This window comes from Balaenoptera acutorostrata, chromosome 1, assembly GCF_949987535.1.
Source record: "Balaenoptera acutorostrata chromosome 1, mBalAcu1.1, whole genome shotgun sequence".
NCBI lineage: Eukaryota > Metazoa > Chordata > Mammalia > Artiodactyla > Balaenopteridae > Balaenoptera > Balaenoptera acutorostrata.
In genome coordinates this window covers 30,583,348-30,603,384 of record NC_080064.1, presented here as the reverse complement: position 1 = coordinate 30,603,384, position 20,037 = coordinate 30,583,348, and the positions used below count along the sequence as shown (strand labels likewise).

The 20,037-nt window shown below is 55.0% G+C and overlaps 1 protein-coding gene across 1 annotated transcript; it reads right to left on the bottom strand.

Annotated features, from left to right (window-relative positions):
- Nucleotides 1–1,705: 1,705 nt before the first annotated feature.
- On the bottom strand, nucleotides 1,706–11,646 carry ZC3H12A (zinc finger CCCH-type containing 12A). The gene is made up of 6 exons (XM_007182542.2): nucleotides 11,516–11,646; nucleotides 10,179–10,654; nucleotides 5,319–5,458; nucleotides 4,108–4,342; nucleotides 3,497–3,603; nucleotides 1,706–3,303 (listed from the first exon to the last, which is right to left on the bottom strand). Exons 2-6 carry the CDS (start codon nucleotides 10,571–10,573, stop codon nucleotides 2,429–2,431), a joined length of 1,752 nt encoding a protein of 583 aa, XP_007182604.2. The 5' UTR covers nucleotides 10,574–10,654; nucleotides 11,516–11,646; the 3' UTR covers nucleotides 1,706–2,428.
- Between the last annotated feature and the right edge of the window lie 8,391 nt (nucleotides 11,647–20,037).

Genomic DNA, 20,037 nt, shown 5'->3' with positions numbered 1-20,037 from the left:
AGGGAGATCACCGGGGTGGCCTTTCCTACAACATGCTGCACAGCCGTCCTGTGGGAAGGCAGTTTCTAGAAAAAAATAGATACAATAAAAGCTTCACAAATAAAAAGTACAAATGGGGTGAAATGTTCAAAGATATAATTCTTAAAACTATTTTTTCCATTGCTGATGGTGTTTGGGGATCATCTGACTGTCCAGCTTTTCACTTAAAATATTTAACATTTATGAGAATCTGCCTGCTAATGCAGGGGACACGGGTTCGAGCCCTGGTCTGGGAAGATCCCACATGCCACGGAGCAGCTGGGCCCGTGAGCCACAATTGCTGAGCCTGCGCGTCTGGAGCCTGTGCCCCGCGACGGGAGGGGCCGCGATAGAGAAAGGCCCGCGCACCGCGATGAAGAGCGGTCCGCGCACCGCGATGAAGAGTGGCCCCCGCTTGCCGCAACTGGAGAAAGCCCTCGCACGAACCGAAGACCCAACACAGCCAAAAATAAATAAATAAATAAATAAATAAATAAATAAGAAAATCCTTTAAAAAAAAAAAAAAAATTTAACATTTAAACCTCATTTTTATCTGAAAAAGAAAATTGTGTAGGACTTCCCTGGTGGCGCAGTGGTTAAGAATCCGCCTGCCAATGCAGGGGACACCGGTTTGAGCCCTGGCCCGGGAAGAATCCCACATGCCACGGAGCAACTAAGCCCATGCGCCACAGCTACTGAGCCTGTGCTCTAGAGCCCACGAGCCACAACTACTGAGCCCGTGTGCCACAACTACAGAAGCCCGGGTGCCTAGAGCCCCTGCTCCGCAACAAGAGAAGCCACCACAATGAGAAGCCCGCGCACGGCAACGAAGAGTAGCCCCCGCTCGCCACAGCTAGAGAAAGCCTGGGCACAGCAACGAAGACCCAACACAGCCAAAAATAAATAAATAAATTTATTTTTAAAAAAAATTGTGTATTCCTGCCTGGCCTTTTCCTTCCAGGGGCAGATAGGAAGGTTGAGATGGTGGGTGGAGGTGAACACGACACGGATGATCTCACGTCCTCCCGTAAGGTACAGCCCTGTGAGGTAGATGCCATCATCATCCCCACTTCATAGATGCGGAAACTGGGACCCAGAGGGGTAGTCACTTGCCCCAGGTGACATTCGTGGTGGCAGAACCCGTTCTTGTGTTTGGGGCCAGGGACCCCTAACCTCCTGCTTGGAGGTTACCCTGGCAGGGCCTCTCCAGGCTGATTCCACCCCAGTACCCCCGACTCCACTCCGGGCCTGAAGCAGGGCAAGATCTGGGAGGACGGGACAGAGCTGAGCCCTTAGGCCCACTCTACAAGCTCTCCTGGAACGCTCAGCTCTGGTCACGGGGCAGACGGAGGGGCCGGCCTGATCCATCCCCCTACTCTCCCGCAACAGCACCCCTTCCCCACGCTGCAGCCTCAGGACTCCAAGCTTCATGCTTCTGCTTCCTGACACTCTGCCCGTGTGTCCACAGCCGCCCCCTCTCAAGGCCTGACCCAAGGCCTCAGGAAGGACGCCTCTACCCCAAGGGACAGAGCACTCTCGGTAGAACTCAGAAAACCCTCCTTCCAGAGAAGGGTCAGGGAGCTGGTGTGGAGGCAGATCTGGGGTGCCCACCTGCTGACCTTCCATCACCCAGGAGCCGGCCCCACCCAGAAGCAACAAAGACCATCACCTCTTAGAGGGGCTCACATTGTACTTTATTGATGTGTGAAGAGAGGCAAGGGCTTTCCAGTTAAAATATTTAACATTTACACCTGTACACACACATACACGCGTCCCCCCTTGGGGAAGGGCGAGATGGCTCTGAATACAGAGGAAGGGGAGAGGAGGAGAGGGTGGGGCAGAGTGCCCTTGACCCTGCAGGGGCGATGGGATAGGAGCACAGAGTGGGACGGAAGTGGGTTATTAAGAAGCATCTTGCTTACTAACATGAAGCCCCGTGCCCGCTAGAGCACGGACGAGGCCTCATTGGCTTAGAGGAGGGCCCACGGAGGGCGGGCACACGGTGCCCAACGAGCCGGCCAAGGCCAGCATCCCAGGGACGGGGCGGAGGTGGGGGGCCGTGCAGAGGGCCCCCAGCCCAGGCCTCTGCTCCCCGCTGCCTCCCTCCCCGCCCTCTGAGAGAAGGAGGGTTTGGGCCTCAGCCACGGACTGACAGCCGTTACTGGCAGCGTCTCCTTAAACTACAGATACAATGTGCATCAACAGGGTGATCGCTCCTGACCCCTTGGGCAGACGCCTAGAGGTGCCAGAACCAATCCTACAGTATCTTTGGTTTGTGGGTTCTCTTCCCTACTTGAATCCTCCCTCTGTCCAGCCTCTAGGCTGGGGCCGGGGCTGGCCTGCTCGAAGACCCAAAGCCCAGCCTGGCAGCCCTCGGAGGCCGGAGGTGCTGCCCGGGCAGCTGGCCAGCTTACTCACTGAGGTGCTGGGACTTGTAGGAGAGGATCTCGGCGGCTAGCTGCTGGGGGTCCAGGAGCTGCGGGAAGCGCCCCATCACGGCCTCCACCAGGTGCGGGGGGAAGACGCCACACAGCTTGGTGTACACGCTGGCTCGCTCCTTGGCCAGGCTGCCTGCCCCGCCCCAGGGGCCCCTGTCAGCCCCTGGGCCCGGCACCCGGGGCTCCTGCAGGACTGGGGTGGGTGGGGGCAGCTGGTATGGCTCAGACCAGTACTCTCGAGGTGGAAAGGCAGCCGGTCGGGGTGCGTAGTCAGCAGGGACGCTGAAGTGGCCAGCACCCATGGTCCGGCTGAAGGCAGAGAAGGCCGGAGTGGCGGGGAGCTCGGCCCCATAGGGGCGGTAGCCGGCGTAAGGGCTCCGAGGTGGGCCCGGCTCAGCAGGGCCGCCTCCTCGAATCCCCCAGAGTTCTGACATCTGGCTCTCCAGGGAGCCAATGCCCGAGTCCAGGCAATCCTGGGAGGTATACGGGAGAGAGTCCAGGGTCTGCGGGAACCAGTCTGAGGGCCCAAAGCTGCTGCCACTGCCCCCACTAGGTGGGAGGCTCCTGCCTGCCGGGGTGAAGGTCTGTGTCAGGCCTTCCCCATGGGTTCCCGGGGATGACTGGGCCCCCAGCTTCTTCCCATCCGGGCTGCACTGCTCATGCTCTGTTGGCAGAGAGCCAGGCTGAGAGGAAGGTGAAGGCCGCCGGCCACTTTTCTCCTTGCTCGGCGGCCTGGGGGGCGAGAGGAGGGCGTTGGCACGGAGCTCGTCAGCCACGGAGCGCTGGGGCCGGCTTGGCCGCTCGGGGTGGAAGAATCGGCACTTTATCCCATAGGTGCATTTCCTCCCTGGGAGAGAATTAAGGAGGGCTCTCAGCCGGGGGGCTCTAGAACCAGGGGGTGGGAGACGGAAGGGGGTAGCACAGGAAACATGGGGTTGGGGGTCCCCGAGAGAAAGAACGTGGGGCGCAGGCCGACTTAGGCAAGAGAGGAAGGGGATGGCGTGAGGAGGGCCCTGGAGGGTGGAGCTGGGGGGTCTTACCATAGGGACACGGTTGCTTCCTGTGCTCGGCCATGAGTGGCTTCTTACGCAGGAAGTTGTCCAGGCTCGGCCCGTGACGGCCCAAGGGGTCATCAGGGGGCATGAACCTGCGGAGGAGGTGCGAGACATGAAGGGGGACTTCCCAGGGCCGAGGAGGGGGCAGGACAGAAAGCCTCGCTAACACGGAGAGGAGGGCAGCTCCTAAAACTGGTGTCTGCCCAGCACGACATCCCTGGGTTCTAGGGGGTACTGTCCCAAGGGAGTGGAGGAGGTCCCAGTCCAGAAGGCCGCAGCCATGGGCGCCTTTAGGGCGACTCTCCTACTGGGAGCTCGCTGAGGCCGAACATCTGAATCTAAAGCTGCATCCACTGGCCTCTGGTCAGAGCTTCGGTGCTGGGAAGTGGAGGTGCTCTCTTGGAAGCACTGACCACATCCTGTCCCACATGCTCCTGCTCCTTCTCCATCCCCCAAATTAGAAAGCCCCAGTCTGGTCCCAGCCTGACCCTTCCCACATGGGGCCTGCTGCCTGGGCCCAAGGCCACCACCCCGCAGCAGAGCTGCCGCAGCTCCATCCCTCCCACAGGCACCTCCCTGCGGTGGCGGGAACGTACTTGTCGTTGACGAAGGAGTACATGAGCAGCCGCTCCTCGATGAAGCGCTTCCACTCCTGCCGCTCGCCCTGGAGGTCCCGGTAAGTGTCATTAGAGACCACGATGCCGTCGGACTCGAAGGCCAGCTTCACGATGAAGCGGTCGTCATAGCACACCACGCGCTTGCCGCCCACGCGCCTCGACGGCGTGAACACCAGGATCTTCTTCTTCTCCAGGTCCCGCAGGATATGCTGGTCTGGGAGGCAGCAGGGGCGCAGGTCAGGGCCCAGCCTGGACCCAGAGCCAGCTCGCAGGGCTCCCTGACCCCCCGGTTGCCAGACACAGGGCTCTCAAGGTTCCCCCAGGGTCGCGGGAACAGGAAGAGGCTCTGCAGAGGCCACTGCTGCGGCCCAGCCCCTCGCTGGGCCTGGCGCCTAGTTTGCTGCCCAAAGACCAAGAACCCCAGGGAACAGGCTAGCAGGTCCTGCTCAGGGAAGGCTCCTCAGTAGAGCTGGGCTGCCTCCTTCCCCCTCCTGGACACTAGGCGTGGTCGCGCCCAGCCTGTTCTCGAGGGATCTAGGAATGAGCCGCGGCTTGAGCTGGGGCCAGAGGAGTGTCTCAACCAGGACAGAAGGACCCACCCAGAAGGGGCTGCTTTTCTTGGAGCGGGCGGCCCCAGCCAGCCTGCCCCCAGATCTCAAGACTTCCAGGGAAATAAACTCAGGTTCTCCTCCCAAAGGTTGGGGGCTCATGTAAGAGCAACGGTAGCAGCTGGCACTTGCTATGTATGTACCAGGTGTTCTTCTGAGCACTTAACGTGTATTAACCCATGTGATCCTCACAACCAACCCTGCGAGTTTATCAAATCCTCACCCCATCCCGCGTCTCAGATCAGGGGCAAGTGGCTCAGAGCCAGAAGGGACTGAGCCAGGATTCTAGAGCCCAGGGGCTTAGCCGCCACACCACGCTGCCCCTGTGCCGTTGGGGACATGGCAAGAGCATGCCACCATTAGGTGAGGGAGGTGCCCAGGACCCGGAGGCAGAGGTTGCCCAAGGTGATCTCCAAGGACCGCTGTTCAGAGCAGGGATGCTGAGGACAGCAAAAGCCAGGAAAAGAATGCTGGTCCCTGCTTGGGGCCTAGAAGCTGTTGCTCACACCCAAAGGGTCTCTACTGAGGAGGATTGGGGCTCCTGGGGCAGGGAGACCATGTCCCTTCAGAGGTGCCACTCACCTGTGATGGGCACATCGGGCCGAGGCTGCTCCTTCCTCCAAGATGGTACAAACACTGTGATGTCTGTGTGGCCCCGCTCCAGAAACCAGTTCACTGCCAGGAGGATACCCCGGCAAGAGAAGACCTCCTTGTTCCCGTGGCTGGGGAGGAGAGGAGGATGGGGTCGGCCTGCTGCTTCCAGGCCCGCACAGGAGGGAGATGGGTGGCACTCCAGCCCCTGCCCGGGCCGGTGGAGCCGCTGGGCTCAGCCCCCCGCCTTCTGGCCGGGGGCCTAGGGCCTGTATTCCCTGCTGGTTCCCACACTGCCCGGGATGGCCAGACCCGGGGCTTTCCCTGAGGTTCCGTCTCCTGACAGTGAGGAGACACCCAGGAATCTGGCAGCACCCACTCCCCACATGGGGAAGGGTCAGGCCGCTTACAACACACCTGGGGGTGGGGGAAAGGCACTGGGACCACGGAGACACAGATGTACACAGGCTGACTGAGTCACCACCCCTCCCTCGCCGGCTCAGCAGGGCTGAGGGTGGGTGCTGGGAAGGAGAAACCAGATTGCTCCGGATTAAAGTTGGATTACAGTTCAATCCTGCTCAAACCGCAGGGGCTGGGACTGAGGACCGCGAGGGACACAGGGCAGGAGGCAGCTGTGAGGCCTTTCGTTCTGAAAGTGAAAGGAACTGCTTTTCCTGCGACTGCCAATTCCCCAAAACGCCTGGGCTCCCTGTTCTCTTCTTGCCCTTTTGGAGAAGCCATGACCCGAGGCAAAAAGATGGTCTGGAAGACTCTGGGGACTCTGCCAGCAGGAGAGCTGGGAAATGGGACATCCCCCTGCCGTGGACCAGACCTCACCCCATCCAAATGTGGCTGGGTCAAGAAGCAAGCCCTGGGCTTCCCTGGTGGCGCAGTGGTTGAGAATCTGCCTGCTAATGCAGGGGACACGGGTTCGAGCCCTGGTCTGGGAAGATCCCACATGCCACGGAGCAGCTGGGCCCGTGAGCCACAATTGCTGAGCCTGCGCGTCTGGAGCCTGTGCCCCGCGACGGGAGGGGCCGCGATAGAGAAAGGCCCGCGCACCGCGATGAAGAGCGGTCCCCGCACCGCGATGAAGAGTGGCCCCCGCTTGCCGCAACTGGAGAAAGCCCTCGCACGAACCGAAGACCCAACACAGCCAAAAATAAATAAATAAATAAATAAATAAATAAATAAGAAAATCCTTAAAAAAAAAAAAAAAAAAGAAGCAAGCCCTGAGGTTGCTCTGGCTCAGCTTCTCTGTCTGAAAAATGGGCCGGGTGGTCTGCAGCCTCCTTAAGAAGGGCCCATGTCAGTGGGACAACGTTCCTGTTCTCTTGAGGCGAAAGACAGTCCAACAAAGTGGAGGTTCCAGCTGGCTTCCTGGGAATGGAAGGGGGCTCCCAGGTGATACTGGGTATCATGGCAGGGCTCCAGGACCAGGCTAGGGGGCTGGAAGGGGTCAGCTGGGGCTCTCACCCCGACAGTCCCTGCCCCTCAGCGTACAACTCAGACTCTCATATTTGGCACATAAAACAGAATAAGCGTTACGCAAAAGAGGCAACTCCATGGCCGACCACATCCTGTGGCTGGCTTGGGGGCGGTAATAGCTGGAGCCCCAAGAGAAGTAGAAAGGGAGGTAGGGCAGCTGGCGGGCACGGAGGCTGTCTGGGAGTGAGGTGGGGGGCTCCCAGGGCTGAAGGTCTCCGTAAACTGTAGGTGAGGCAAAGTCCAGCCCGAAGGCAGGGCTCATCCCCACCGGGTGGGGCCTCCCTGCCATCCGCTGGCCTGCTTATAATAAAAGTTAACATTTACTGAGAGCTGTGAGGCAGGCCCTGATCTCCATGCTCAATACTGAATCACCAGCAAGTCTCTGAGGAGGGTACTATCATTAAAGGGCCCTGGCCCCCCCACCCCCAGTTTTTTTTTTGCTGTGCTGCATGTCATGTGGGATCTTAGTTTACCGACCAGGGATTGAACCCGAGCCCCCTGCATTGGAAGTGCGCAGTCTTAACCACTGGACCACCAGGGAAGTCCCACTTGCCCTTTTATTCAGGTGTGGAAACTGGTCCACAGAGGGCAACCAGTTGCCAGCATCACACAGTAGCAGTGGTCCAACCGAAACGCAGACCCAGAGGCTGTGCTCATAGCCACCACGGGTGCTGATGCTAAGACAGTACAAAGACAAGTGCCAACCCTGATAGCAGGCCCGGAGCGGGGATGGGCGGGTACCAAGCACCTGCTGGAGGCCAGGTACATCTCACACCTCCTTGCTTCATCCTTCCAAGGCTCTGAGACTCATCGAAGGTTCCCTGGCTACTGGTAAGAGGCAGAACTTGAACCCACATCTGGGGGTACTGGATTGCCTTCCTGCCCCTAACAGAAGAGCTGAGGTTTATTTAGGAAAGAAAAAAAAGCTCCCAAACTTGAGTTTGAACAAACTGTTCAGAGGGTAGGGCAGGCTGGGAACAGGGAAAACCATGCATCTGGCAAACTTCTCTCCTCTGTCAGGACCAGGTGAGGTGTCACTGCCTCTGAGAAGCCTTCCCTGACCTGGCAGGATGGGTCAGGTCCCAGGTCTGCCTTAGCAATGCCCAGTGCTTCCCCCTGCCCTAGGCCTTCTGTCTCCCCAGAAATGTGGGGATGGGATCATCTCTGCCTTGGATCCCTGTCTCAGGTACGCAGTTTGCACATGCATTTACCTGCCTCCTTCTATACACACGTGTGTACCTGCATATGCCCCATCCCAGGCCAGCACCTGCAAGCCCTGGGACTTCATGGGACACTGGGGCTTCCAGGACAGTGTACTGCTTCTGGGCATCAGAAACCCTGGCTGGGGACAAGTCTGCTCTCAGCCGCCCTAGCCCCCAGAATATCCCTTAAGCAGGTAGTCAGAGCCTTAGTCTTGGGAGAAGTAGAACACATGTTCCAGTCTCTCAAGTCAAGCCCAGATCCTGCCCTCCCAAGCCAGGAGTGTCTCTCTACAGCTAACTTTAGTCCCCCTCCGCTGCTGTGGAGGAAGCTGTCCTGGCACAGGAAAACCAGACATCCTCCCATCCCACACCACCGTCCTGTCGGCCCAGAAGGTCAGGGCCTCTCAGCCTGTCTAACGAGACACTGGTTAAGATGTGCGATTCTGTAGGAGACTCCAGCTCAGCGGCTCCCGCCCTAGGGCAGAGGGCAGGGCCAAAAGGCAGGCTACCCAGGTGAAAAGATCTGCCTGGGCTGGGCCCAGCTAGTGGAGAAAAATTCCCTTAGAAGGAAACAGAGGTGAATTTCCCCACGATTTGCATATGGCAGGGGCTGGCCCGCCTGCCCTGGGCGGGAGGGGGCAGAAGGGCAGGAACCCTGCAGCAGCTGAGACAGGAAGTTTGAGGCTGGAATTCCCCTCCTGCTACTGCCCCAGCTCAGAAAACCCCTGCGGCTCGGCCTCTGGCCACCCACTGCACCACCTGCCCCTCCTCCCGCCCAGGCCCCTCCTCCTTCTGCCGGGACACAAACACACACCGCACATGGCTGCCCCCGGGGCTCAGCGCTCCGGCCCACACCCCTAGAGGAGGGAGTCACCGACTGATCCCAGCCAAACACCGCTGGAGCCTGAGAGGGATCCCCTAACTCTCAAAGCACATATTGTGACCAGCAGCCGCTGGCCTGTGGATGCCAGCTTTCCTCAATTTCCACCTAGGCTCAGTCCGTTTCAGAGATGGGAAGACTGACCCAAAAGTGGCTGGAAGAGGGCCACCTGCGCACCTGCTGAGCTGGGCCAGGACCAGCCAGACAGCTGAGCTGGGCCAGGTGGGCCAGGTGTGGGAGGGGCAGAGGGGCAAAGGCATAGAGAGGCCTTAGGCAGCCCACCTGAGAGACCTCAGGGAAGCCAGGGAAGGAGCCCTTCCCACTCCACACCTGTGTCTGGGATCTCCCCCTCCACACCCACAGGAACTTTTCCTTGTGAACCATCCACCCAACCCTGACTCACCAGCCTGCCTTGAAAGGACTGGGAGAAAGCAGGGCCAGAGGGCAGGGCCAGGATGGAAGGGAAGTTTGGGCTCCCTGGGGTCGGCGGCAGCCCTCCCGCCGCCCCCCGGCCCCCCCCCCAAGGCTGAGCCTGCCTAGGGGAAAGGTGGGATGGTTACAGGGGCTGAGTCCTGGCTCTGCCCCCCGGGGAGCCCTCAGAGCCCAGTCCAGCACAGGTGGCTCCAGCAGAAGTGACCCAAGTCACTGCTCCCCTGGAGCCAAAGCATCAAGCTACCCACCCACACCCCTGATGTAGAGCCAGATCCTCGAGGTTACTCTTGGTCACAGCTACAAAGACCTCAGTAGCGGGGCCCACTTCCATGGGAGCCCAGGTCTGGGACAAGGCCTCAGCAGTCCCAGACTCTGAATAATAGTAACAATAACAACCACTACTACTGATTAATGAGCCCTTACTTCTCTCCAGGTTCTGTGCATTCACTCCTCACAACCACCACCTGAGGGGTGGGTTAGTCCCATCTCATGGAGGAGGAAAGAAGGCTCCTATGTAGTAAGCTGGAGCCCACAGTCTGATCCCTCCTGAAGAGCATAAGGTAGCTCTGGAGACAGAGGACCTGAGTTCGAATCTTTGCTCCGGCACTTACCAGTCGTGTGACCCTGAGCAACACTCTGAGCTCCCTCAAACATCCCTAAAACCCATTTCCAAGAAGCCATGAGGATTAAGGGAGCCTCCTGGCACACAGTAGGGCATCCATAAAGGGCTTCCTCTAGACCAGTCTGGAGAAGCGGTCAAACTCCTTCCTGAAATCCTCTCTACCACAGGTGCAGAGACACACGGCCACTATTCCCGGCCACAGTCTTGGCCACAGAAGTGACATGTACCTCATAGCCACGTTGCTCCCATCGATGACCACGGGCCTCAGGTCACTGCCCTCCTTGTCCTCCTCGGGGGGAGAGGGCTCCAGGATGGGGGCCTTGGGGTTGCCCCCACCCCGGGGGACCAGAGGCAGCTGAGGGCAGGGGTCCGGCGATGCCTGGCGCTCCCGCTCGGCCGCTGACCCATGTTTCACCAGCTCGCCCAGCACAGTGTTGGTGTCTGCCTGGACCCCCAGCTTCTGCAGGACACTGTGGATCTCAGCAGATGAGTAGCCCAGCTTCCGGAAGAAGTCAACCTTCATCTGCAGCTCTGCAGTCCTTGCCTCCTCAGCCGTGGACTCCTGGGCCGGCCTGGGGGTCCCTTGGCAGCTGTGGCCGTCTTCAAGCTCCCACAGACTCATGGTGGGGTGGCTTCCTGGGTGGGCCTCTCTCTCCACCGGCCACTCACAGCTCGGACTGGTGGAAGGCACTTGTCACAGCTCCTGTATGACAACCACGAGGGTTAGGGATGGGGAATGGCTCTCTCTCTCTCACCCCTCTCCTGACCCCGCCCCATCCAACAGGATGAGAACACGCGGATTGGTGGCAGTATGCAAAATGTAAAGCCATCTTCCGCGTTACCTCTGTTATCCTCTCAAAAGCCCTCTCAGCTAGGGAGCATCATTCCCTTAATACAAAGGAGGAAACTGAGCCACAGACGTTAAGAACTTGCTCTAAGGTCATCCAGCTGTTAGCTGATGGCGCAAGGATTTGAACTTAGGCAGTCTGACTCCTCCTCCCACCCCATCCCCCAGCCCCCCGTCAACCCAGGGGACCCAGAGGTCTTGGGAGGCCTCCGAGGACCTCGCCGCGCCCCGACAGCTGCGGGGCGGGGCTCTCAGATGGAAACCCACTGGGTTGGAACTGCGCTGGGGGGGGGGGGGCTTCCCCCATGAAGCCATCGCCTCCTCCCGCCTGCCTGCCCAGTGCTCGGAGCCCAGGCCAGGAGGCGAGGGGCCCGTGGCCGGACTCCCGGACCGGGGGAGGGGAAGTTTCCGGGGCGACCCACCAGAGAGAAAAGTTGCTGGGAAACTCTGGTTGGCCTCCGGGCTCGGTGACGCTGAGGGTGTCCCGGCCCAGAGCCTCGCGAGCGCTCTATTCCCCCTCCGGACCTCGGTCTCCCTACCCCCAGGATCCTCCGACTTGGACTAAGTTGGGAGGATCCTGGGGGTAGGGGAGGCCGGAGCTGACCGGCCCCACGTCCCTCCGGCTCAGGTCAGTCCCAGCCAAAGCCCTTCCCATCCGCTCCTCCGCCCGCCCCCTAAGCCCGCACCCGCGCCCCCTCCCCGTCGCGCGCGCCTCACCTTTCAGTGCGCCTGCCGCGGCCGGCGGCATCTCCACGGGGCCGAGTCCCGGGGGCCAGGCCGGCGGCGCTTTTATATGGGGCGGGTGGGCGAGGAGGTGGCGCTCGGGACCATGACGCGGAAGCCGGGCGGGGGGGGCGAGAGCCGGCCCGAGAGGCAGGGGGCGGAGCGGCCATCGCCCCTTCCTGCTCCGCCCCCCGCCCCGCCCCGCCCCGCCCCATCCCTCCCCACCTCGCCCCGGCCTCAGGCCCCGCCCCCGCAGCCCGAGAGCGCCAGGCCTGGCCAGGAGGAATCCGGGCAGGCGCGCGGGCAGCTGTCCTTTCCGTGAACCTCTAGCCTCCCGCGGAGAGGAGATCTGCAGGGCAGGAGTGCATGGCCCGCAGGCGTAAGGTAAGCCCAGGCTGAACCAGGTACGCGCACCGAGTTAGGCAAGGGCAGACCTAGTGTATGGCGATACAGGCACAGGTACAGCCGCGTACTTTCAGACCTAACTAAGTACGCCGAAGGTACAGTACGGGACACAGGCGTTGGTCCACACACACGGCTGGAGGCAGAGCCATAGTAATCAAGACAGGTACACCCAGGCAGGCACTATTCGCATTGAGACAGGAACACTCAACAGGTACACCGTGATTGGAGCAGGTACACAGAGCTGGGGCCCCATCCAGGGCCAGGTACAATTTTTTCTGAAATAAAGACCTTGCCAGGATAGAAGGGCAAGTACAACCTGCCTTGTCCCAGCTGGAAAGACTTGCAGCCAGGACCAGGAGCTCCCATTCCAGGGCACCAGGTGCCACCTTTGTCGCTTTTGAAACCACCAATGATCCCACCTAGCCAAGTCCCTGCTTTGTTGTCTGGTCATCTTTAAAGACCCCCAAATACCTCTTCTTCTGTGTCTCCCAGGCACAGGAACCCCAGGGGCTGGCTTCCAGGAGAGGGGGAAAACGAGGCTCCTTCCGTTGTGCCAGCACACGTGCTCACCACTACTCCTGCCCAGTGCTGTGTGTACTGTAGACGTAATCTTCAGAACAGCCCCTTTTATAGTTGGGAAAAATTCAGTGAAAAGTGCAGTATATTTAGACATTCATTCATTGTAGTAACTACCTTTACGGTAGTAAAAATATTAAGTAATGAGTCCAGGTTAATAATCATAATGATGATAAGTCAACCACAGCGATAATGCCTCGCATTTATGTACTCGCTGGGCATCAGGCACTGTGCCAGCGCCTTGCAGACACTTCCGTGCCTTTGCATCTCCTATCTCAGCCCCGGGAGTGCCCTCCCCTTCTTCCCTCCCTACTGCTGCCTGGCCAATTCTATTCCTCTTTTTGATGATGTCACCTCCTCTGTGAGGCCTGCCCAGACTCCTTTGGTGCTGAGTTGCTTCCTCCTCGGTGCTCCCACAGTACCCTGCCTATGACCCTACGTGCCGGATTGTGATTGCCAGCCTGGACCGCCTCCTGGGCCAGGACCGGGCTGGGACTCCGCCCGTACTCCCAGGCCCTGTACTGCCCAGCACTGTGCCAGAGGGAGCCAGCAGGACTGGGCGATGAGTCACACAGCTCCGTGTCCTCCCAGAGTGAGCCGCAGTCTTGCTCTGTTCCGGCTCATGAAGGCGGCTCTTTCCTGAGAAGCTGACTGTCTTCTGCAGAACCCAGGACTGCTCTGGGGAAACCCTGCTCCACTTCTAGCTGGATTTTGCAAACTTTGGCCCGAATCCCCGGGAGCCCTCTGGATCTAATGTGCTCAGCCCACCCGCTCCCCACCCCGCTTCCCCCCCCCACCCACCCACCGCCACCCCCATCCCTTGAACGCCCGTCTCAGTGGCTGGGCTTGCCAACTTCCTTCCTGGAGCCTTCCTGCTCTCCTGCCACCTGCTTGCACCTGGCTAGCCTGAGTGGGGTCTGCAGAGCTCCAGGACTGGTTGCCCCCTGGGCGGCGGGGGGTGGGGGGGCGAGGAGAGGCTGGAGAGAGAAAGGTCCCAGGAATTACCTAGGACTTTGGTAGCTCCACCGGGCAGCTCAGACTGGGAAGGACACAGGAGCTAGGTCCCCACTGTAGGAAGTGTGGGCAGGCTGTCCCCAAGCCTTAGCAGTGTGGCCGTAGAGGTTCAGTTCCACAAGCCCTCCTGGAAATGGAGAAAGGGCCAGATCCCTCCCATGTTTTGAGGCTCCTAATATATTTTAAAAAGACTTGTCGGACTTCCCTGGCGGTCTAGAGGTTAAGACTGCGCTTCCACTGCAGGGGGTGTGGATTCGATCCCTGGTCAGGGAACTAAGGTCCCACATGTCACACAGCATGGCCAAAAAAAAAAAAAAAAAAAAAGGACTTGTCACACTAGGAGCTATAAATATTGAAGTATGTTTTAAAATTCAGTTGAACAAATGAACTCTTTCATCGTGTATTCAAATGCAGTGCAGTACATTTGGGCTACTGACAAGATAATTGGAGGGTTTGTTTTAAAAATATATTACTTCCTCGGAGAAACGGCTGATTCTAGGGCTGGGACAGGGAAAAAAGTGAGCTTGGAGTGTCTTGTGGTGCCAGAGTTAGGAAGTGCCCCAAACTCAAAAGGGTAGGAGTGTGTCAAACGGACTCGGGAGCCAAAAGCTCCCAATGGCCAAAGCTGCAACAATTAGAGCAATAAAATAGATAATGGAGTATTAGATAGTAACCCAAAGTATAAAATCCACATCCCTGAGTTGGTACTGGTAGAAATAAATTGTTGAATAAATAACTAGCTGGGTGGGGCCAGGGTAGAGACAAATCTTACAAATAACACATGTAGGTTCTCCCTTCTCCAGGCTAATTATCCTCTCCTCTTCCTTTGAATGTGCCCTGGGCTTAGTGACTTGCTTCTAAATCACAGAGTAGGGAAAGGGAACAATAGGAAGTGTATGGTGGAGACACCTGGCAGACACCACCTTGACCGAGTGATCACGGTTACCACCACCCCATGATAAGTCAAGTGGCTATCATGTGCCCCCAACAGTATGTGATGAGGAGGGCAATTCACCCCTGTGGTATTCTTCCCCAAACCCGTAACCCCAGAGAAAAACCTCAGACAAACTCCCATTGAAGGCCATTCTACAAAATACTTGATCAGGACTCCTCAAAACTGAAAGGGTCACGAAAAGCACGGAAAGACAGAAGCAGACCAGAGGACATGAAGAGACACGCCGGGTGGATGCAGTATAGTTCCTGGTTGGATCCTGGAACAGAGAGAGCATTAATGGAAAAGCTGGTAAAATCCAAATAAGGTCTGGATTTTAGTTAATAGAGATGTACCAATTTTTTTCTTTCTTTTTTTTTTTGCTTTGACAAACGTACCACAGTGGTATGAGATGATCACATTAGGGGAAACTGAAACTATGCGGGGGTATGCGGGAACTTTCTCTACTATCTTTACAACTCTTTTGTAAATTGAAAATTAATTCCAAAATTAAAAAGTTTATTTAAAAAATATGTATATAATTTCACGGGCCTTGTAGGTAAGAAGGTCAGATGGCTTTGTTCATTTCTATTGGTATATATCGATATATCCTATATATCTATATATCTATATCTATAGCTATATCTATATCTCTATATATCCTTTTGGTCTATGAGGTCCTGGCCAGATGGCGCCCCCTCTTCCCCCAGTTCAGCCACCCCTGCTCCCTGTTCTTTGCTGAACCTTGAATGCTCACATTCTGGACTGTTAGAGCTGGAAAGCCCCATAGAGACTGATTATCCCAGAACCTTTATTTTATAGATGGAGAGACAGAGCAGGAAAGGGACTTGCCTCTGGCCACATGGCAAGTTAATTTCGGCAAAGTTGAGAATGGGACTAGCCAGGCTTTCTCCATCCCAGGCATCCCTGGCCCCATTTGCCAGAGACAGGGAGATCAGACCCACACAGGTGCTCAGAAATACTGGTGACTTACTTGAGGACCTGATAAGGGCAATGCCTTACTCAAAGGAGAAGTAGAATCTCAGGTGTCTGTTGGAGAGAGCAGTGGCAGGGGACCCCTTTGGCCTCGCTGTGTGCTTGCTTAGCCAGTGAATCCTACCTGGTTTTGAAGATTTAGGAAGAGGCGGGGTCTGAAGGCAGGCAAAAGGGTGAGTTGGCTTGTCCCCTATGCCCACTCCCACTCCTCCCCAGCCCCAAAGCCACTGCACTGAAGGGGCCAGAGAGAATCCTGCAAGGCCCTGATGGTGTGCAGAACCTTGGGTCCCCAGTCCTGGGGTTGAACACTCCCCAGTCTGTACTGGGGGGGCACAACTTTGGTGAGATCCTTGAAGCTACCAGAGATAGCTTCCCTCGGGCCAGGAGAGTCCAGGCTGGGCTGAAGTGGTCCTGCTGCTGACCTTACTGGGGTGGACATTCATGCCCTCTGGCCCGAGATGGGGAGGGGCCTGCCCCTGTCCCACTGCTGCCCGCCTCACTGTGTTTCCACACTGAACTGTAATGGTCTGGGGCACCACTGTCTCCCCACCTCACTGTGACTCCTTGAAGGCGGGTCCCTGGGACACGACCTGGCACAGATGTTGGTAAATCTGTGGTGAGTCAGTGAACGAGGCAGCCAGGGTTCCAGGTATGTTTTGCTGTGGACATCTCTGTTGCTTCCTCTTTGCCAAATCCAGCTCACAGATATCCTCTTGTATCTGAAAAGGGCAGGCATAGGCCTGGGAACTGGGGAGTCTGAAGTTCACCTGGGCCTCCAGCTGAGCCATGTCTGAAAGGCTGGGTGGGAGTAGAGAACTAGAAGCTTCATGGGTGAACTTGCATCTGGGCCAAGTCTAACCACAGTTGGGCTGACGTCAACTCACGTGGTCAGTGTGGCCATCCCCAGATGGGGTTGTCATTGAGACTAGTTCACAAGATCCTGGAGGTCACTAATGTGCAGCTCACATGCTGGTCAGAAGTTCTGAAGGGCTGTTTGAGATATCGCTGGTTGATAAACACACCACAGGAAACTTGCTGGTGTCTCTCCAGCACCCTTCGTCCGATTCCCCCTTCCTATTAGTGCTGGGAATTTCCCAGCCATGTGATCTGGTCAGAAATGACCCCATTCCAGCAGTGGGGCCTAACTGGCTTAAGCAAATCAATACACCTTATCCTTCAGGTTTGGTAATTGGTCAGGAAAGGGTACGTGGCCCAAATCAGGCTAACCAGGTTAATGAGTCTCAATTCTGTGTCTTTTCTTTATGTTAACCGGGCAGCAAGCTCTCTGTTTCTTGCCAATCACAAGTGAGAAAAGCAAGTAGTCCCAAGAGTTTCTGGAAGCCACCTTGTGACACTTCAGAGGAGGTAGAGCCAAGAGACTAGAAGAACACTGGTCCTCTGTAACAGCTGCTGGATCGAGCCTTGCCTGAAGCTATTCCTAGTTCTAGACTCTTTGCCTATGTAAGCCCATAAATTCTGTCACTCACAACCAAAAATATCCTTTATAATGATAACAATAATTCCTTAATATTTCTTAAGTATACAATAATTACCTAAATACAGCTTAGGGGATAAAATCTTACAAAATGTGAGGTCTGTGGGGATGGTTTGGAAATAATAAAATAGACTCTTAGTGGTGAAAAGGTCAGCAAACTGCTGATCTGATTCAAGCTTTGCCACTTGGCACATGGTAAAACGAAGGCCCACGGAGGTCTTGAGATTTGCTTGAGGTTTTAATAGCTGCTCAGAGCCTCCTGACAAATTCTTGATGTTTAATGATAATAATTGGAATGCTTGAATTTCTATGCATTCCCTGTGAAATCATTGCTTTGTGTTTTTCTCTCTTCTTTTGTGTGTTTTTCCAAGAGACAGAGAAAGAATGGCAATAATCCTCTTCATTTTGCAAACAGGGAGGCAGAAGCCCAGAAAGGCTTACAGATTTGCCAAGATCACACAGAAAGGCAGTGGTAGAGCTGGTCCTGGAGGCCAAATGTCCTGAATGTCATTTCAAGTTCAGCCGCCTCCACCTCTCCTCTTGCACTAGCCACCTCTGCCTCCTTTAGGGTAGGAGTAAAATGAAGGGTATGGTGGGGTCCCTTCATCTGGCCTTGCTTCTCAGCTGCTAAGAGATTAAAGAGGACTTTGAGTGGTACAGGCCAAGGAGATGATTGTAGGCCCTGGCAGATGGTCCTCCCGCCACCAACCTTAGGAAAACCAAGGCTGTAAGGCTCAGAGAAAACTCAGGATATTTCTGTTGCCAGCGCCTCCACAAGGGAGGTCAGCCTGGAGAGATGGGAGGCTGTATGCATGAGATTCTGGCCTCCCAATCTATGTGACCCCACCTCTGACATCTACCCTCTCCTCCCCAAAAGCCTTCCACGACCCCCAACATTTTCAGTAGGCACAGGATTGATATGCCCGGTTGCACAGGCAGTGCACTGCACAATTTGGATTATGATCTCAATGGCGCCCCCTGGAGTTGTACAGTTCGCAGCTTGCACAAACATACAGGATGAGCCCAGGTTGTATTTCTCAACATGTTTGAACACTCCAATTGTTTTTACAGAGATCAATGACCTCACAAACCGTTTTTTTTTTTTTTTTTTTTGAGGTGATCCTCTTTTTTTTTTTTTTTTTTTTAAAGGATTTTCTTATTTATTTATTTATTTTTGGCTGTGTTGGGTCTTCGGTTCGTGCGAGGGCTTTCCCCAGTTGCGGCAAGCGGGGGCCACCCTTCATCGCGGTGCGGGGACCGCTCTTCATCGCGGTGCGCGGGCCTTTCTCTATCGCGGCCCCTCCCGTCGCGGGGCACAGGCTCCAGACGCGCAGGCTCAGCAATTGTGGCTCACGGGCCCAGCCGCTCCGCGGCACGTGGGATCTTCCCAGACCAGGGCTCGAACCCGTGTCCCCTGCATTAGCAGGCAGATTCTCAACCACTGCGCCACCAGGGAAGCCCGACAAACCCTTTTTTGAATAAAGAAGATAATTTCTTTTTTTTGCAAGGTAAGAAGATATTTTGAGAAAATTTATTTTATTTTAGATCAGTCTGATTCCAAAGGTTGTATTAGAAAGTGTATATTTTGTAAGATTTGTTATTTTAAAGGCTACTTTTGACCCTTTCCTATTTAATAAATGATGCCAACTGTTTAATAGAATTTAAATTAATTTTATGAGGAAAATTAAGATTTATAGACAAATGAATTGAAAATATCTTGTTAGGTTTGATTTGGAGACTGAATGTATGCTGAAATTGTCATTATAGATTGAAATTTAACTACGTGCTATGAATTAAAAAATAGATTTGCTTTCAATACATGGGAGTTTAGAATTTTGGCATCTTGTGCTTCATTTTTGTGATTTATTTGGTTATTTTCAAAACACATTTTGTGCTTTGTTTCTAAACGAAGAGATAAGAGAGAAGATATCTCCTCAAATAACCCATTTCAGGTATGAATATTACTGTTATTAGCTGTTATTTCCAAAAGATGAAAAGCTAAAATGGCTATATTTTCTCTTTTTCCTGTTGGTTTTTGAAGTACTAGAGGCATCTTGATGTTATACACAGATTTTTTTTTTTGAACAGGTGTTACATAAACAATGTAAAAGGTTCAAAAGGTACAGGTGTGTTTTGAGTAGAACCAAAATCTCCTTTCCATGGTCCTTAAAGTGTTTCTGTTCTCCAGGAACAACTGAAGTTAGCAATTTCTTGTGTATCTTTCCAGATAGAATCTATGCAGCTACAAGCAAATATTTGCTCACGTACATTCTGCTTTGTTTCTCTTTATTTTTATACAAACGAGGCCCTCTCTACAACCAGCTGCACCTTGCTTTTCTCACTTCCTAATAGACCTTTGAGATAATTCCATAATTTATTTAGGCAGTTTGTGACTGATAAGACATTTAGGTTGTTTCTGACCTTTAGCTATTACAAACAACACTGCAAGTAGACCCGCATCTGCTCACCACTTTGCAACTGCACAAATACATAGTAGGATGAATTCATCTTGCTGGGTCAAAGAGTGTCTTAGTTTGCTAGGGCTGCTGTAACAAAGTACTACAAACTGAATGGTTGAGCAACAGAAATTTATTATTTCACAGTTCTGGAGGCTGGAAGTCTGAGATCAGGTGGGGCCAGGTTGGCTTCTTCTGAGAGCTGTCGGGGAGAATCTGCTCCAGGTCTCTTCCATGGCTCCTGGTGGTTTGCTGGCACTTTTTGGTGTCCCTTGGCTTGTAGCTGCATTACCTCATCTCAGCCTTGATGTTCACATGGTATTCTCCTTGTGTGTGTGTGTCTATGTCCACATTTCTCCTTTTTATAAGGATAACAGTCATGTTGGATGAGGACCCCTCTCCACTCCAGTATGACCTCATCTTAACTAATTCCATCCGTAATGTCCTGATTTCCAAATAGGGTCACATTCTGAGGTACTGAGGGTTAGGACTTCAACATGTAAATTTGGTGGGGGGACACAATTCAACCCATAACAAAGGGCATGTGAGCGCTGACCTTTAGAAGAATACTGCTAAATTGCTCTTCATAGAAATCGTACCATTACCTTCCCACCAGCAATGATGAAAATGGCCCATGTCACCA